The sequence below is a fragment of the Phoenix dactylifera genome, unplaced genomic scaffold (assembly GCF_009389715.1).
Source record: "Phoenix dactylifera cultivar Barhee BC4 unplaced genomic scaffold, palm_55x_up_171113_PBpolish2nd_filt_p 000085F, whole genome shotgun sequence".
NCBI lineage: Eukaryota > Viridiplantae > Streptophyta > Magnoliopsida > Arecales > Arecaceae > Phoenix > Phoenix dactylifera.
This window is the reverse complement of record NW_024067677.1, coordinates 168,181-180,943: the sequence shown is the minus strand read 5'-3', so window position 1 is coordinate 180,943 and position 12,763 is coordinate 168,181. Positions and strand designations below refer to the sequence as shown.

The 12,763-nt window shown below is 39.1% G+C and overlaps 1 protein-coding gene across 4 annotated transcripts; it reads left to right on the top strand.

Moving 5' to 3' along the window:
• The first annotated feature begins 1,406 nt into the window (after window positions 1–1,406).
• On the top strand, window positions 1,407–12,569 carry LOC103718097 (protein NETWORKED 1D-like). Of its 4 annotated transcripts, none has more exons than XM_008806760.4 (5): window positions 1,407–1,723; window positions 2,723–3,019; window positions 6,013–8,447; window positions 8,692–10,671; window positions 11,092–12,569. In XM_008806760.4, exons 2-5 carry the CDS (start codon window positions 2,917–2,919, stop codon window positions 12,238–12,240), a joined length of 5,667 nt encoding a protein of 1,888 aa, XP_008804982.2. In that variant the 5' UTR covers window positions 1,407–1,723; window positions 2,723–2,916; the 3' UTR covers window positions 12,241–12,569. The 4 variants fall into 4 exon arrangements, with proteins under 4 accessions (XP_008804982.2, XP_017700945.2, XP_017700943.2 ...); XM_017845456.3 differs by having other exon boundaries at window positions 1,408–1,723; window positions 2,847–3,019; window positions 8,680–10,671; XM_017845454.3 differs by having other exon boundaries at window positions 1,408–1,723; window positions 2,727–3,019; window positions 8,680–10,671.
• The last annotated feature ends 194 nt before the right edge of the window (window positions 12,570–12,763 follow it).

Below are 12,763 nucleotides of genomic sequence, written 5' to 3'. Positions count from 1 at the left end.
GTGATCCCGGATCACAAATTCAGTCCCTCCTCTATCTCCTCCAACCAAGGCACTATTGTCAAAATTCATCTTGAGGTGGCCAGAGGGTGGGGGTTCCCAAGAGACAAAAATCACTCGGGGCATTGTGGCAGTGAAGTGGGAACCCTAATGTTCCCAGCAAACTCCGAAGGAGATGTCCGAGCAGTGGCGATGATCTCAGTCGCCTGACGAATGGCCCTGTCTACCACAACCCTCGGAGGGGTCCTCCTATCCTCAAAGATGCGGGCATTCCAGTCCAGCCAGATGTGGTATGCCATATAAACATATATGATGCCTCTCTCCGTGGTGCCTGATGAGCTTGCCAACTGCCTTAAGTGGTCCAGAAGCCGACTCCACATCCCGCGGTAAGGAAAAGGGCGCCTGTTGCCAGGCCTGCACAACTCGAGGACATCCAAACCGCACATGGCTGATAGTCTCCTCTCGGTCTGTGCACTCCTCGCACATCGGAGAAACCCTGACTTTCCTACTAGCCAACACACTTCGGGTCGATAGACATCCCCAAGCCACCTTTCATATAAACAGAGCCACTCGGGGGTGCACCCGCCTCCTCGAAATCCACCTATCCTTAAACTGTCGAGTAGCCTTTCTGCCCATCAGTGCCTATAGGTCTCCAGCGCTCACCCTCGCCCTCTCCGTCGGAGCTCACAACAACCTATCTCTCGACTCCTCGCCTGGAATCGGAATGGTTAGTATCCTCTCAACCAACTGCTTCCTAAATACCTCCCGAATCATCGCCTTGTTCCACCTACACTCGCCTGGACTAATCAGTTCACTGACTTTACACAGACAGTCTCGCTGAGTCCACCATTGTCGGCATCCTCTCTAGCGGCTGATCGGTCACCCAAGCATCTCGAAGAACATTGATTAACTGCCTATCACCAATCGCTCATCTAATCGCTGGCAGGACCACCGGAGCGTAGGTACAAATCTTCTTCTAGAAGATGTTATTTCTAACACGAACACTAAATGATTAAACTATGAGGTACACATTGTGTGCAATTTGTGTTTGTGATTGAACAATTTTTTTGGACAGGTCAGGATCGGTGCTCTCCCACATTGATTGTGTTGCCATATGGACCACATAAGTGGAGATACATCAAGGTTAGAACTGTTTTCTACTAGTCGCCAACAACCCACCAAGCCATGTCTAGGGACTACTTTGTAAATCTGGTCCAAGCCATGGTCCTTTCCCGCAGCCACCCAAAGCACAAAACCTACGCAGAAAACAAGTACGAAGGCCATGTTTAACAAATCAAACTCCAATTTTCAGCCATTTTGACACCTCCCGCCAAGGGAGAGAGACGCAAAAAAAAAAAGAAAAAAAAAGAAAAAAAGAAAGACAGAGAAGCACCCACAGTAAAACACAATGGAAAGAAGAATTCCACACGGCCCATAAATGCATGCATCTCAATAACAAGTTTATCTCTCCAAATTTAGTTCCAAATCGCACTAAATCTCCACCAAATCTTGTGCCTTTTAATCACTCCCAAAGACTTATCTTTTCCTTATTTTTGTCGCCTATCTCGCCTTTTCTTGTTTGCAGCCTTTGCTTTCCCCACCTCTGAAGAACAGAGAGTTAGGAACGAACGTGAGAGAGAGAGAGAGCATTTGGAGCGAAAATGGGGTGAGATTGGATGAGAAGGGCAGCTGGGGATTGCTCGTTCGAAGCTGCTTTTTTTGCGTGGTATGGTTTCTCCCCCGAAGATCGGATTTTTAGAGTATCTTCCTCCCAAAGATTTTTTTTTTTTTGTTTTTGTTTTTTATGTTCTGATGAGAAACGTAGTTGTTTATGATTTTCTTGCGATCTTCGGGTTTATCGTTGTTGACGATCTTTTACTTCGTTGGATTCGGTTCTCAAGTTTCGGTAATCAAATCGCTGCTTAATATATCTTACTTCTTTCAAAGATTCGATTTTTTTCCCGTTTAGATCGGTACCCGGTTGTAAAAGGATTCGAATTTTTCCTTTTAGTTCTTCTTGGTGTTTGATTCGTTTGAGTTTTGGGTCTGATCGGAAGTTAGGATTTCTGTCGTTCATGAGGATCAGTGCAAAAGCCCCACATTGTTTCTCTTTCCCTTTCCATTGTGTGGGATTCTTCCACAAGATTGATCTCCTTCCCTACCTGCTGTTGTGATCGTGTTTTTCTTAGTTGTTTTAAAGCTTAAGCTTTGTGGGTATTTAGATTTTCTATTGTTTCATAATGTTCTGCATTCAAAGTCCTAGTCCTCAATCTTCATAAGATTTACGTATACAAATTGTGGAGCGTTTTTCTGAGCATCGCTTTGTATTGTCTTTATTCAATCCCCCAGACAATTTCTTTTCCTGGTAAGTTCCATCTCTGTCTGATATCGTGTTTCTTCCCCCACTATGCTTTGATTGAAACCCAGTGACAGAAAAGCCATATGTCATATTTTAGATGATAGATTTGGATTTTTGTTGATGTTACTATATTTTCCCCTCTGCATCGGTGTTTTGAATGGTTTTCCTGGTGTCTTTGGATGTAACCAATGCTTAATAGATGACTACAGACTTTCTTAAGCAATGATTCAATTTGTTATTTGTTTTTGAATTTGTGAATAATATATTATTTACTCTCTTTTTAGAAGCTATAATTTAGTTCTGGAATTTATGAACCTATACTATGATCACTATCTCTGACATGTTTATATCGATGCAACTGCCTAGGTAGACCTATATTCATCGGAGTGGGGAATACAAATCATCGAATTACTGTTGATATGTTGAATTATGTGGCTCAGGGGGCCTTGATCCTAACTTGGATCTTGGTGTTTCTGGATCTATCACTTAGGTTTAATTGGTGCAAGGATTGAACTCTCACAAGATCAGAACAGATAGTATTGGTTTATCTGCTTGGATTCATGGCAGCCCTGCTACATGCTGAACCAAGACGGCTGTACTCATGGTGGTGGGACAGTCATATCAGCCCAAAGAATTCCCGATGGCTTCAGGAAAATCTTACAGGTATTTATATCCCTTCTTCATTATTGTCATGTTTGAGGGGTCCAGCTATGAACCTGATATCTTGTATTTCTTCTAAGTGAAAAGAAGAGGTCTTGATTCACATACTCGTATTTCTTGTCTGTATGAATTACTCCTAGAAATTACGGTCTTATTCTCAAAATAACGTTTTTTTTTGTATATTAGATACTCTTCGACAACTACAAATTTTCATGAAATGGTTATAACCAGGGTTACCTTAATCATTGAACTCATATGCATTTTGCAAATCAGTATGCTTTGTATCAATACACGATCTGATACATTGAAATGCGAGCAATGGGGAGATAAAATTTACTTGGGCAGATAATAATTGGGAAACAAAGTCCATTTTAGTCTTACTAGGTGAGGAGATCCAGAAGAGTCAGATTTCAATTTCTCAAATTGGGATCAGGACATTGGGCTGCTGGGAAATAAGGTGAAGATAGGGAAATGTGGCCTGTGGGCAAGTGGTGAAAGGTGCCTAGACTCCCTCAACTTAAAGTAAAGAAGTAAACTCTGTGTGTGTGTGTGTATCAAACATAAAATTGGGTAGGGTGTAGATTTTAAACCTTATTATATATGTGTTATTGATCAAAGTGCTCTGACATTTTCTTGTTTCTATTATTAGTCTTATTCAAATTTTGCAATGGAGTTGATACCAACAACCACTTATTCTGGTAAGAATATGGATATTCTAATATCAAGGAATGAATTTTCTAATCCTACCCCAATTGAATCAGGTAAGTAGTGAATTTTGAATTACAAACTTGAATCCCTACCAAGTGAACCATTGAACCAGCTAATGCGGGCTATAGCTGGTAAGGAGAATCCATGCTCCTTGAAATATCAACCAACTATTTACATTGTGAGAGCTTCTTCCTTCTTAAGTTTCCTTTTGATGGATTAGTTTAGATTAGAGAAAGAAGATCCCAATATTCGACTTTCTAGAAAACATAAGAAGTATAATAATTTCCTTAATTCCTCGAGTGAGGACACCATCAAGCAAAATTGGCATGAGAAGGTCAAAGGATTTGATTGGCATGGTAGAATAAAAACATCAAACTATTCGTTTGCTTGTGATATTATTTGCCATATCAAATTCATATTTATAGTGCAGTTTTATCTTTGTAGATTTATTTTTTGACTCACATACTTATTTATTGATAGTTATATTTTTATCAAACAATTGAATAATATGAAACTTTGGATTGATGTGTACCTTTTTTGCAATTTCATAGCTTGCAAATTTAACTTAAATTTTATTATGGTATCATACTTTCAGTCAAAACAAGGAGAGCATGCATGCAATGATCCAAATAACAAAATAGTAAAATACAGCAAGATTTTGTGGCATATATGTATTTCAATGGCTTGGATCATCGGTATTGCACCCGTGTTTGCTGATTTCTCCTCAGCAGATCTGATTTGAAATGTGGTCAACCAATCCTAGTCTGCCTCCTATATATGTTCCTGGATTTCTTTATGTTTCTACTTTTTTTTTTTTTAACCTTTTTGACCAAAACTTTGAGATGTTTGGACCTAGAAGCTGTAGAAACGAAAAGTCACCAAGTGTAACCAAAACTGAAACTAAAACCAAGTTTTCAAATCTTGGGACCTAACACAAGAATGATTCTATGATGTCATGTAACCAAGCTAGTATTGAGAGTTAAAAGAACCATGCTACAAACGATTCATCTGCATGTTGTTTAACTGCTGTGCAAAAATGCATGTGCATATTTGCAATATTGTCTTTGTAAATATTAACTAATCCATATGACTTACTGAAATAGCCATAATTTTTAGCTGTTTGATAGGTTTATAACCAAGTTCTTGGAGGAAATTCTGAATGGAAACTTGGTCGGGTTTGAACCTTGCTGTTTTATATGCAGATTATATCTACTTCATGCATCATGGAAATTCAAATTTGAAAACTTATTTCCTTTGTGATAGTGATATGCATAAGAGATAATGAAATAAAGATAACCATTTGGTATTCTGGCATTTGCTTTCAAATCTTTTAAAATGAACTAGTTTGCACCAAAACTCTAGTAGTGATTCCTACTGAAATGTTCCTATGCTCAATATGCTACTTTGAAAAGTTAGGATTAATGAAGTCTAGAAACATGAATAATTCTCGAAAAAAAAAGTTGAAGGGAAAGATGTATTTATATTGAACATGCATGGCCGGTTTGCCTAATGTAACTTTCATATAAGTCTTATATGGTTTCCTCTATTTACTTCTTTTTTTTTCATCCTTTGCAACTACAAACACTTGTCCTTCCCATCACAACTTACCACGACATTCTTGTACCTAAGTTACCGGACGCTTTAGTGGGTGCAGGTATGGGGAAGCAGATCTATCAAAAAATCAAAAAGAAAAAAAAATAGAATGCCAAGTATCCATGTTATGATGTGATACCCTAGACAGAAGTTTCTTTCTTATATGCTCTTTTTTGAATTTGCAATACATGATTTGTCTCCTAGTTGGAATTTCTTGTCTCTTTCTCCTTTTCTGCATATATATGAAACACTCCAAATGATTTTACTGAATGTTGAACTGCATTCCGCTCATCGAGGTGAACTGACAGTTAGACACCTTATTCTTGAGGGAGTGCAGGTTTAGAGTTGTCAATAAAAGAAATGATTTAGTACCCTAGGTGAATCCTGCTAGCACGTAAACCATGCCATCATTTTTTGCAAGGATCAGGAGTCACCTTTACCGAGTCATGGAGAGGAATCCACCAGGACAGCTTAATTGCAAAGAAGGGTGCATCTAAGGACAGTTGTTAATACTGACATGATTCTAATCAATTAAACGTTTGACTTTAGTTTCTGTCATCTTTATTTACTTAATAATTTTTTAATATCATAAAAAGTCAATTTATGCCATCATTAATGTGCAGTAAAAAACTTCACTTTTTGTTGGTTAGCTGTATGAATATCATTTCACTGAAAACATTTGCTTGCCTGCACAGATATGGACATGAAGGTCAAGGCAATGATCAAACTCATAGAAGAAGATGCCGATTCTTTTGCAAGGAGAGCAGAGATGTACTATAAAAAACGGCCTGAGCTTATGAAATTGGTGGAGGAATTCTACCGAGCATATCGTGCTTTAGCTGAAAGATATGATCATGCAATAGGGGCTCTCTGCCAGGCTCACAGAACAATGGCAGAAGCATTCCCCAGTCAAGTTCCATTAGTGTTGCCTGATGAGTCACCCTGTGGTTCCTTTGCCACTGAGGTGGGCTCTCACACACCTGAAATTCCTACACCTATTCGAGCATTATTTGACCCAGATGACTTACAGAAGGATGCACTGGGTGTATCATCACATTTTCATGCCATCAACAGGAATGGGGCTTACTCTGAAGAAAGTGATGCATTACCGTGCAAAAAAGGTTTGAAGCAGTTGAGTGAGATGTTTGCAACTGGGGAAGGGGTGGTCCATATGAATTTATCTGAAGGAAGAGTAAGAAAAGGCCTGATCTTCCATGAAGAAGAGGGTGGTGAAGGTTATAAGCATAAATCACATAGTGGCTCAAGAGATTTTAAAAAACAAGAAGTCCAGGAGAAAGAGGATTCAAGTGATGAGACGAAGCATCTGCATGAAGAAATATCGCGGTTATCAACAGAGATCCAAAATCTGAAAAATCAGATAATATCAGAATCTGAATGTGCTAAGAAAGCTCAAAATGAAATCCAAAGCTTAAAGGTCAGTCTCTCTAAATTTGGCTCTGAGAAGGATGCTACTTTTCTTCAATATCAGTTGTCTCTTGAAAGAATATCAAGTCTGGAATCTGAAATCTCCAACTCACGGAATGAATTCAAAAAGCTCAGTGATGAGATGATAAGGGAAGCTGCGAAGCAAAGGAGTGCCGAGGAACTTAGTCAATCTCTGCAGCTGGACCTGAACATGTTAGAACAGAAAGCAAAGATGCAACAACAAGAACTTATCCAAAAGCAAGAAGAGTTGGAAAAAGTTATAATTTCCTTAGAAGATGCACACAAGGGCAGTGTGAAGGCTGAAATGGCCCTGAAATCCATGGAGAAACTGCATTTCCAGGCTCAGGAAGAGGTGAAGATTTTGGGCTTGGAGATTCAAAAGGGGATTGAGAAGTTGAAGGGCATGGAATGTAGCAATGTATGTTTGAAGGAAGAAGTACACAAGCTTAAGGAGGAGAATGACATCCTAAATGAACAAAATCTTTCTTCTGCAGTTAAGATAAAAGATCTTCAAGATGAAATCATTACTTTGAAGGAATCAAAGAAGATGCTTGAGATGGCTCTTTGGTCCATGGAGAATCTGCACTCCCAATCCCAAGATATGGTGAAGCTTTTGGGCTTGGAGATCCAAAAGGGGATCGAGAAGTTGAAGGAGACGGAACAGAGTAATGTGGGTTTACAGGAGGAAATGCACAAGCTTAAGGAAGAAAATGACATCCTACATAAACAGAATCTCTCTTCTGCAGCTGAGATTAAAGATCTGCAAGACGAAATCATTTTCTTGAATGAAACAAAAGGGACACTGGATCATGAAGTGGATGGCCATGTAGAAGAAAAGAAAGTTCTTCGGCAAGAACTTTGCCACCTAGAAGAAGATAGAAATGGTCTAGTGCAGAAGAACCAAGGACTTGTGGAGCAAATAAAAGCCATCACTGTTAATGCAGAGTCTCTTCAGGAATTGATATGCAAACTTAAAGAAGAAAATTATAGCCTAAATGAACAAAATCTCTCTTCTGCACTTAAGGTAAATGATCTGCAAGATGAAATCATTTTCTTGAACGAAGCAAAGGGGGCACTTGATCATGAAGTGGATCTCCATGTAGAAGAAAAGAAAGCTCTTCAGCAAGAACTTTTCCATCTCAAAGAATATAGAACTGATTTGGAGCAGAGGAACCAACTTCTTACGGAGCAAATGAAGGTTGTCAGTGTTAATGTGGAGTCCCTTCAAGAATTGGTAAAGGAGTTGGAGAATGGAAACACAGAGCTGAGAGAGATCTGCAAGAAACATGAGGTTGAAAAGGAGTTTATTTTGGAGAAGCTGAAAGACACAGAGCAACTTTTGGAAAAGAATGTATTCTTAGAAGATTCTCTTTCAGATGCAAATGTTGAGTTAGAGGTGTTAAGACAGAAGATCACAACACTAGAAGCTTCACAGGAATCTCGTAGTAGTGAGATTTCCACATTTATTGCTGAAAAAGCTCTGCTTGTTTCTCAGGTAGAAGAACATGCTAAGGACGTGGAGAAGATTTCAGAGAAAAATACATTCTTGAAGAACTCCTTATCTGATGTGAATGCTGAGCTCAAATGTCTCAGAATAAAGTTGAAGGACTCTGAAGAATCCTGCCAGTGTCTCAATGATCAGAATTCTAGTCTTCTTGCTGAAAAACTTTCTTTTGCCAACCAGGTAAATGTTTCAAGATCTCTTTCTTGCTCTAGATTTAGGTTGCTTTGTTTAAATTTCTTGAGTAATTACTTCTTATGAAATCATGAATAATTCTGTAGTTTCTTAAAATCTTCTTCAAAGTATTAACTTTTTGGATTTAATGATTTTAGTTTCTGTTGTCTTATATTTGTTATCATCCTTTTTAACCCCTTTTTATAAAAAGAAACTTACTAAATAAATCCTGATTCCCAAGTTTGAGTGCCAGGTGAAAAGTGTTACAGAGAGTCTGGAGTATCTGGAGCATAGGTATGCAGATCTGGAAGACAAGTACTCAAGTTTGGTCAGGGAGAAAGATATTACACTCACTCAAGTCAAGGATTTGCAAGACCTCTTGAATCTAGAGAAACAAGAACATGAAACTTCTATCCAGTCATACAGGAGTCCGCTGGTCAATTTAGAAAACCGGATCCATTACCTGCAGGAAGAAAGATTTCTTGTGGACAAGGAGCTGGAACAAGAAAAGATAGAAAATATGAATGCTTTACTTGACATTCTCATCTTGAAAAGAAGTATATGTGATATGAAAGAAGGAAACATGGTTCTCTCCAAAGAATGTCAAAAGCATCTAGAGGCATCTTGGTCTGCAGAGAAGCTAGTTTCACAACTTGAGCAAGAAACTTTTGTTCAGAAAGGAGAGATGATGTTGCTGTCAGAGCATAATGAGAAGCTGAAGGAAGGGATTTATCAGGTGGTGAGGACACTTTATAGAACCAACGACGTTGAGTTTGTTGATGGAATTAGTAGCGAAGTTTTGTTGCAGAATATTATGGATGACATTAAAAGACTGCTAAATTGTATTTCAGATGCTGAGGATGAAAACCAGCATCTCGGTATTGAGTTATCAGTTCTTGTCACCCTTCTAAAGCAAATAGGAACAGATTTGGTTGATATCAGATGGGAAAAATGTGTCATTGAGCAGGGACTTCAAGTCAGAACAACAGAATTATTAACGTTGCAAAACAAGAAGCACAAACTCTTGGAGATGAATGAAGAACTGAGGCAAGCCTTGATGGCAAGCAACCAAAGCAAGGAAGTATTGAAAAATGAGATGGATATTCTTTATGGACGGCTCTCAGTTCTGCAAGAATCACACCAGATGTCACAAAATGTAATTTGCAAGCTTGTTGAAGAAAATCAGTCTCTACTGAAGGAACTTGACAGCATGAGGGGGAAGCACAATGAACTGGTAGATGAACATGGTGTTGTTCTTATAGAGGCTATGACACTGGAGCACCTCTATTTGTTCTTCAGGAGTCTCAATGCTGAGAGGATGTTGGAGTTGAAGTTGTTGAGTGATGATCTGGAATGTCTTCATTTGGCCAAAAATGACCTTGATTATGAGATCAAGGAACTGAATCAAAAAGCAGGAGTGTTACAAGCAGAGAACATGCATCTTAAAAAATCCATCATTTATTTGGAAGAGTTGAGAAGTCGTTTACTGAGTTTAGAGTTTGACCTAAACACAGCCACAAATCTTTGTGAAGAATTGAATCTTCAAATTGAATCGATGAACAATCTGTTGGCACAAAAAGATGGGGAGTTTTCACAAGCAAATCAGAAAATTCTGTCCACGGAAGAAAAGAATAAAGAATTATGTACAGTTCTTGAGACTCTTCAGCTGGATATCGATGTGGCTAAGGTGGTAAAAGAAAAGCTAGAGAAACAGATTTCGTTTTTGTCAGAAGCTAAGGTCTTGAGGGAGACGGAGATTGCATGCCTTACTGAAGAAAATGAGATGATGCAAGGGGAAATAGTTAGATTGCATAAAGAGGCTGAAGTTCTCATAAGAAGGGAGGAGCATCTGACTTCTGAAATGCAAAAAGAAATAGATCAAATCAAGCATTGTGAAGGAGAATTTGCGGCATTATTAAGTGACACTCTGATATCTGCAGTTAACACAGCACTATATGAAGAAAAGCTATTTGAGCTGATAGTAGAAGGTGAGAGTCTTGATATTAGTGCCTTCGTGCAAAAAGAGATGCTAAGCAAGGAGATCACTTTAAGAAATGCATATGCTGGTGAGCTGAAGAAAAAACTTGCTGACCTGGAGGGAGAAAATAGAGGATTAAAGTCTGATTTGGATGCGTATACCCTTTTAATGTCTCTATTGGACAGTGTCACCTCTCTAGAAGAACACATCCTTTCACTGTCAAATCTTCATGCACCAAAGGCTCACAGAGAACAGGTAACTATTTCTCTATCAATGGTGATAATCATCAAAGTTTTATCTAATGTTTTGTCTCTGTGTATCCTTTAGTATCAACTTTTTTTTGTATCATTTTAAAAATGTTGCCTTGGGGATGAATGGACTCCCTGTGACAAATTGACTACTCCGCATCAAACATCAAAATGACGGTCAAATTCTGCTATATACATAAACATGCTTGAGTTATCTACAAATATAAATTTGATTCTTAAGTGATCTCATACTAACAGCGGATTTTTCTCTGCGTTCGTTGAAAATTGAAAATTTTCATCTTAATTTCTCCCCCAAACTAAAGTCATGAAATGTGGCTGACTGGGTCAGACACTGAATAGTCACATTGAATGGACATAAGACAACTGAGGCTTTCTTTTTTAACACATTCAGTATGTTTCTTTTCAGGATATGACTTTGATGTCTCATCAGCATGATGAGATCAGTCAACCAGGTGAGGGCTGTGCTGCTGTGGTGCCTGCTGGAGTCTTAGAGTTGCTGAAGTTGATTATTACCAAAGTTGAGGCGCTTAAACAGGCGACTATAGGGCGTCTTTTACAACAGGAAAAGTTTGCTTCCAGTTCTAACCTGGAGGCTGCAAGGAAAAAAATTGAGTTAAAGGCCCCTGCAGTCCAAGGGGAGGTACAAGAGGATTTCATCAGACGACTGAACAAGGATGAGGACATAGATGATTCTGAGTTTTCCAAGGAGAAGTATGCGCAGAAAGTGAAGGATATTCAGCTTGATCAGGTTGCAAGTTCTTCACGACATGGGAATGGTGTTGGCTCATATGGTCTGAGAAGAATCATGGCTGCTGAAATTGATGATCAAATGCTGCAGTTATGGGAAACTGCTGAAAGGGACTGCAACAATGGGACATGGAAAGCATCACCAGTAGCTATGCAGCATGATATATGGGTTGTAGAGGAAGAAAAGAGTGAATACCCTTCTTCTGAACTAGTGGCTGGGAAAGAGTTGAGCATTGACAAGCTAGAGATAACCAAGAGAGTGTCGGAATCGCAGCAGGAATGGAGCACGAGGGTTCTTGAAAGGCTGGCTTCTGATGCCCAAAAGCTGTCAGTCCTTCAGACAAGTGTGGAGGAGTTGAAGGGGAAGATAGAAAGCTCTCAAAAAGGGAAGCGATCTATGAGTTTCAAATATGATACAATCAGAGCACAACTGAAAGAGGCTGAGGGAGCTCTGTTGGGGCTGATTGATATCACTTGCAAGCTGACAAAGAAGGCCAAAGGCTATTCTGTTCCTTCTGATGATATAGCTGTTGAACATGAAGAACTGGGGAACATGGGAAGAAGGCAAATCTCAGAACGAGCATGGAGAGGATCAGAAAAGATTGGAAGACTGGAGTTGGAACTGCAAAAAATTGAGTATATCTTTCTGAAACTTAAAGAAGAGCATGAGAACAGCCGAAGTAAAGCTGTAGATAAAAAAGCTAGAGTCCTTTTGAGGGATTATCTCTATGGACGGAGAGATGACCATAAACAACAAACGAAAAGGTTTTGCTGTGGGTTCTTGAGACCTAAAACCAAGGCTGACTGATTTTCTCTGCTTGGATTATTTTGGAAAGATCTTGTTTTTCACAGCAAAACCTGCTACCTTGGCATGTAGTGTTCTTCCTTGGGAAAGAGGTATGAGTATAGCACCTGATTTTCACTACAATTTTACTCCGTCGGCTGTTGCGAGGATGTTTCCTGGTTATTTCAGCTGCATCTTCAGCTGCATCTGTATATGTAGGCCTAACTTAAGTCAGTTGAGCTTTTTGGTGAACCTTTTTTTTTTTTAATGTTGCTTTGATTTTTCTAAATCATACATTTGCCCAAGTTAGCACGTGAAAACTAGTCATTAACATTTATTGATGATGTTCTGAATGTGGATGTTGCAGCTATATTCTGGTAGAGGCTCGATCGTGAATTCAGAATCTTCTTGAGCAGCATTTGGTTGTGGGGTAAATTTTGGAATGTGAAGGGATAGACCTATTCGTTGGAATAGGTGTGCTTTGGAATCTGGTTGGAGGAGTAAGTGCAGGGAATAAGTGCAGGGATTCTAACATAACAGATGAAAT

Excerpts from the sequence above, each read along its gene's own strand:
- LOC103718097 (XM_017845456.3), top strand. The coding sequence starts at position 2,917 with ATGGCAGCCCTGCTACATGCTGAACCAAGACGGCTGTACTCATGGTGG. Across the intron at positions 3,020-6,012 it reads GCTTCAGGAAAATCTTACAG|ATATGGACATGAAGGTCAAG; the intron begins GTATTTATATCC and ends TTGCCTGCACAG. Across the intron at positions 8,448-8,679 it reads AACTTTCTTTTGCCAACCAG|TTTGAGTGCCAGGTGAAAAG; the intron begins GTAAATGTTTCA and ends CTGATTCCCAAG.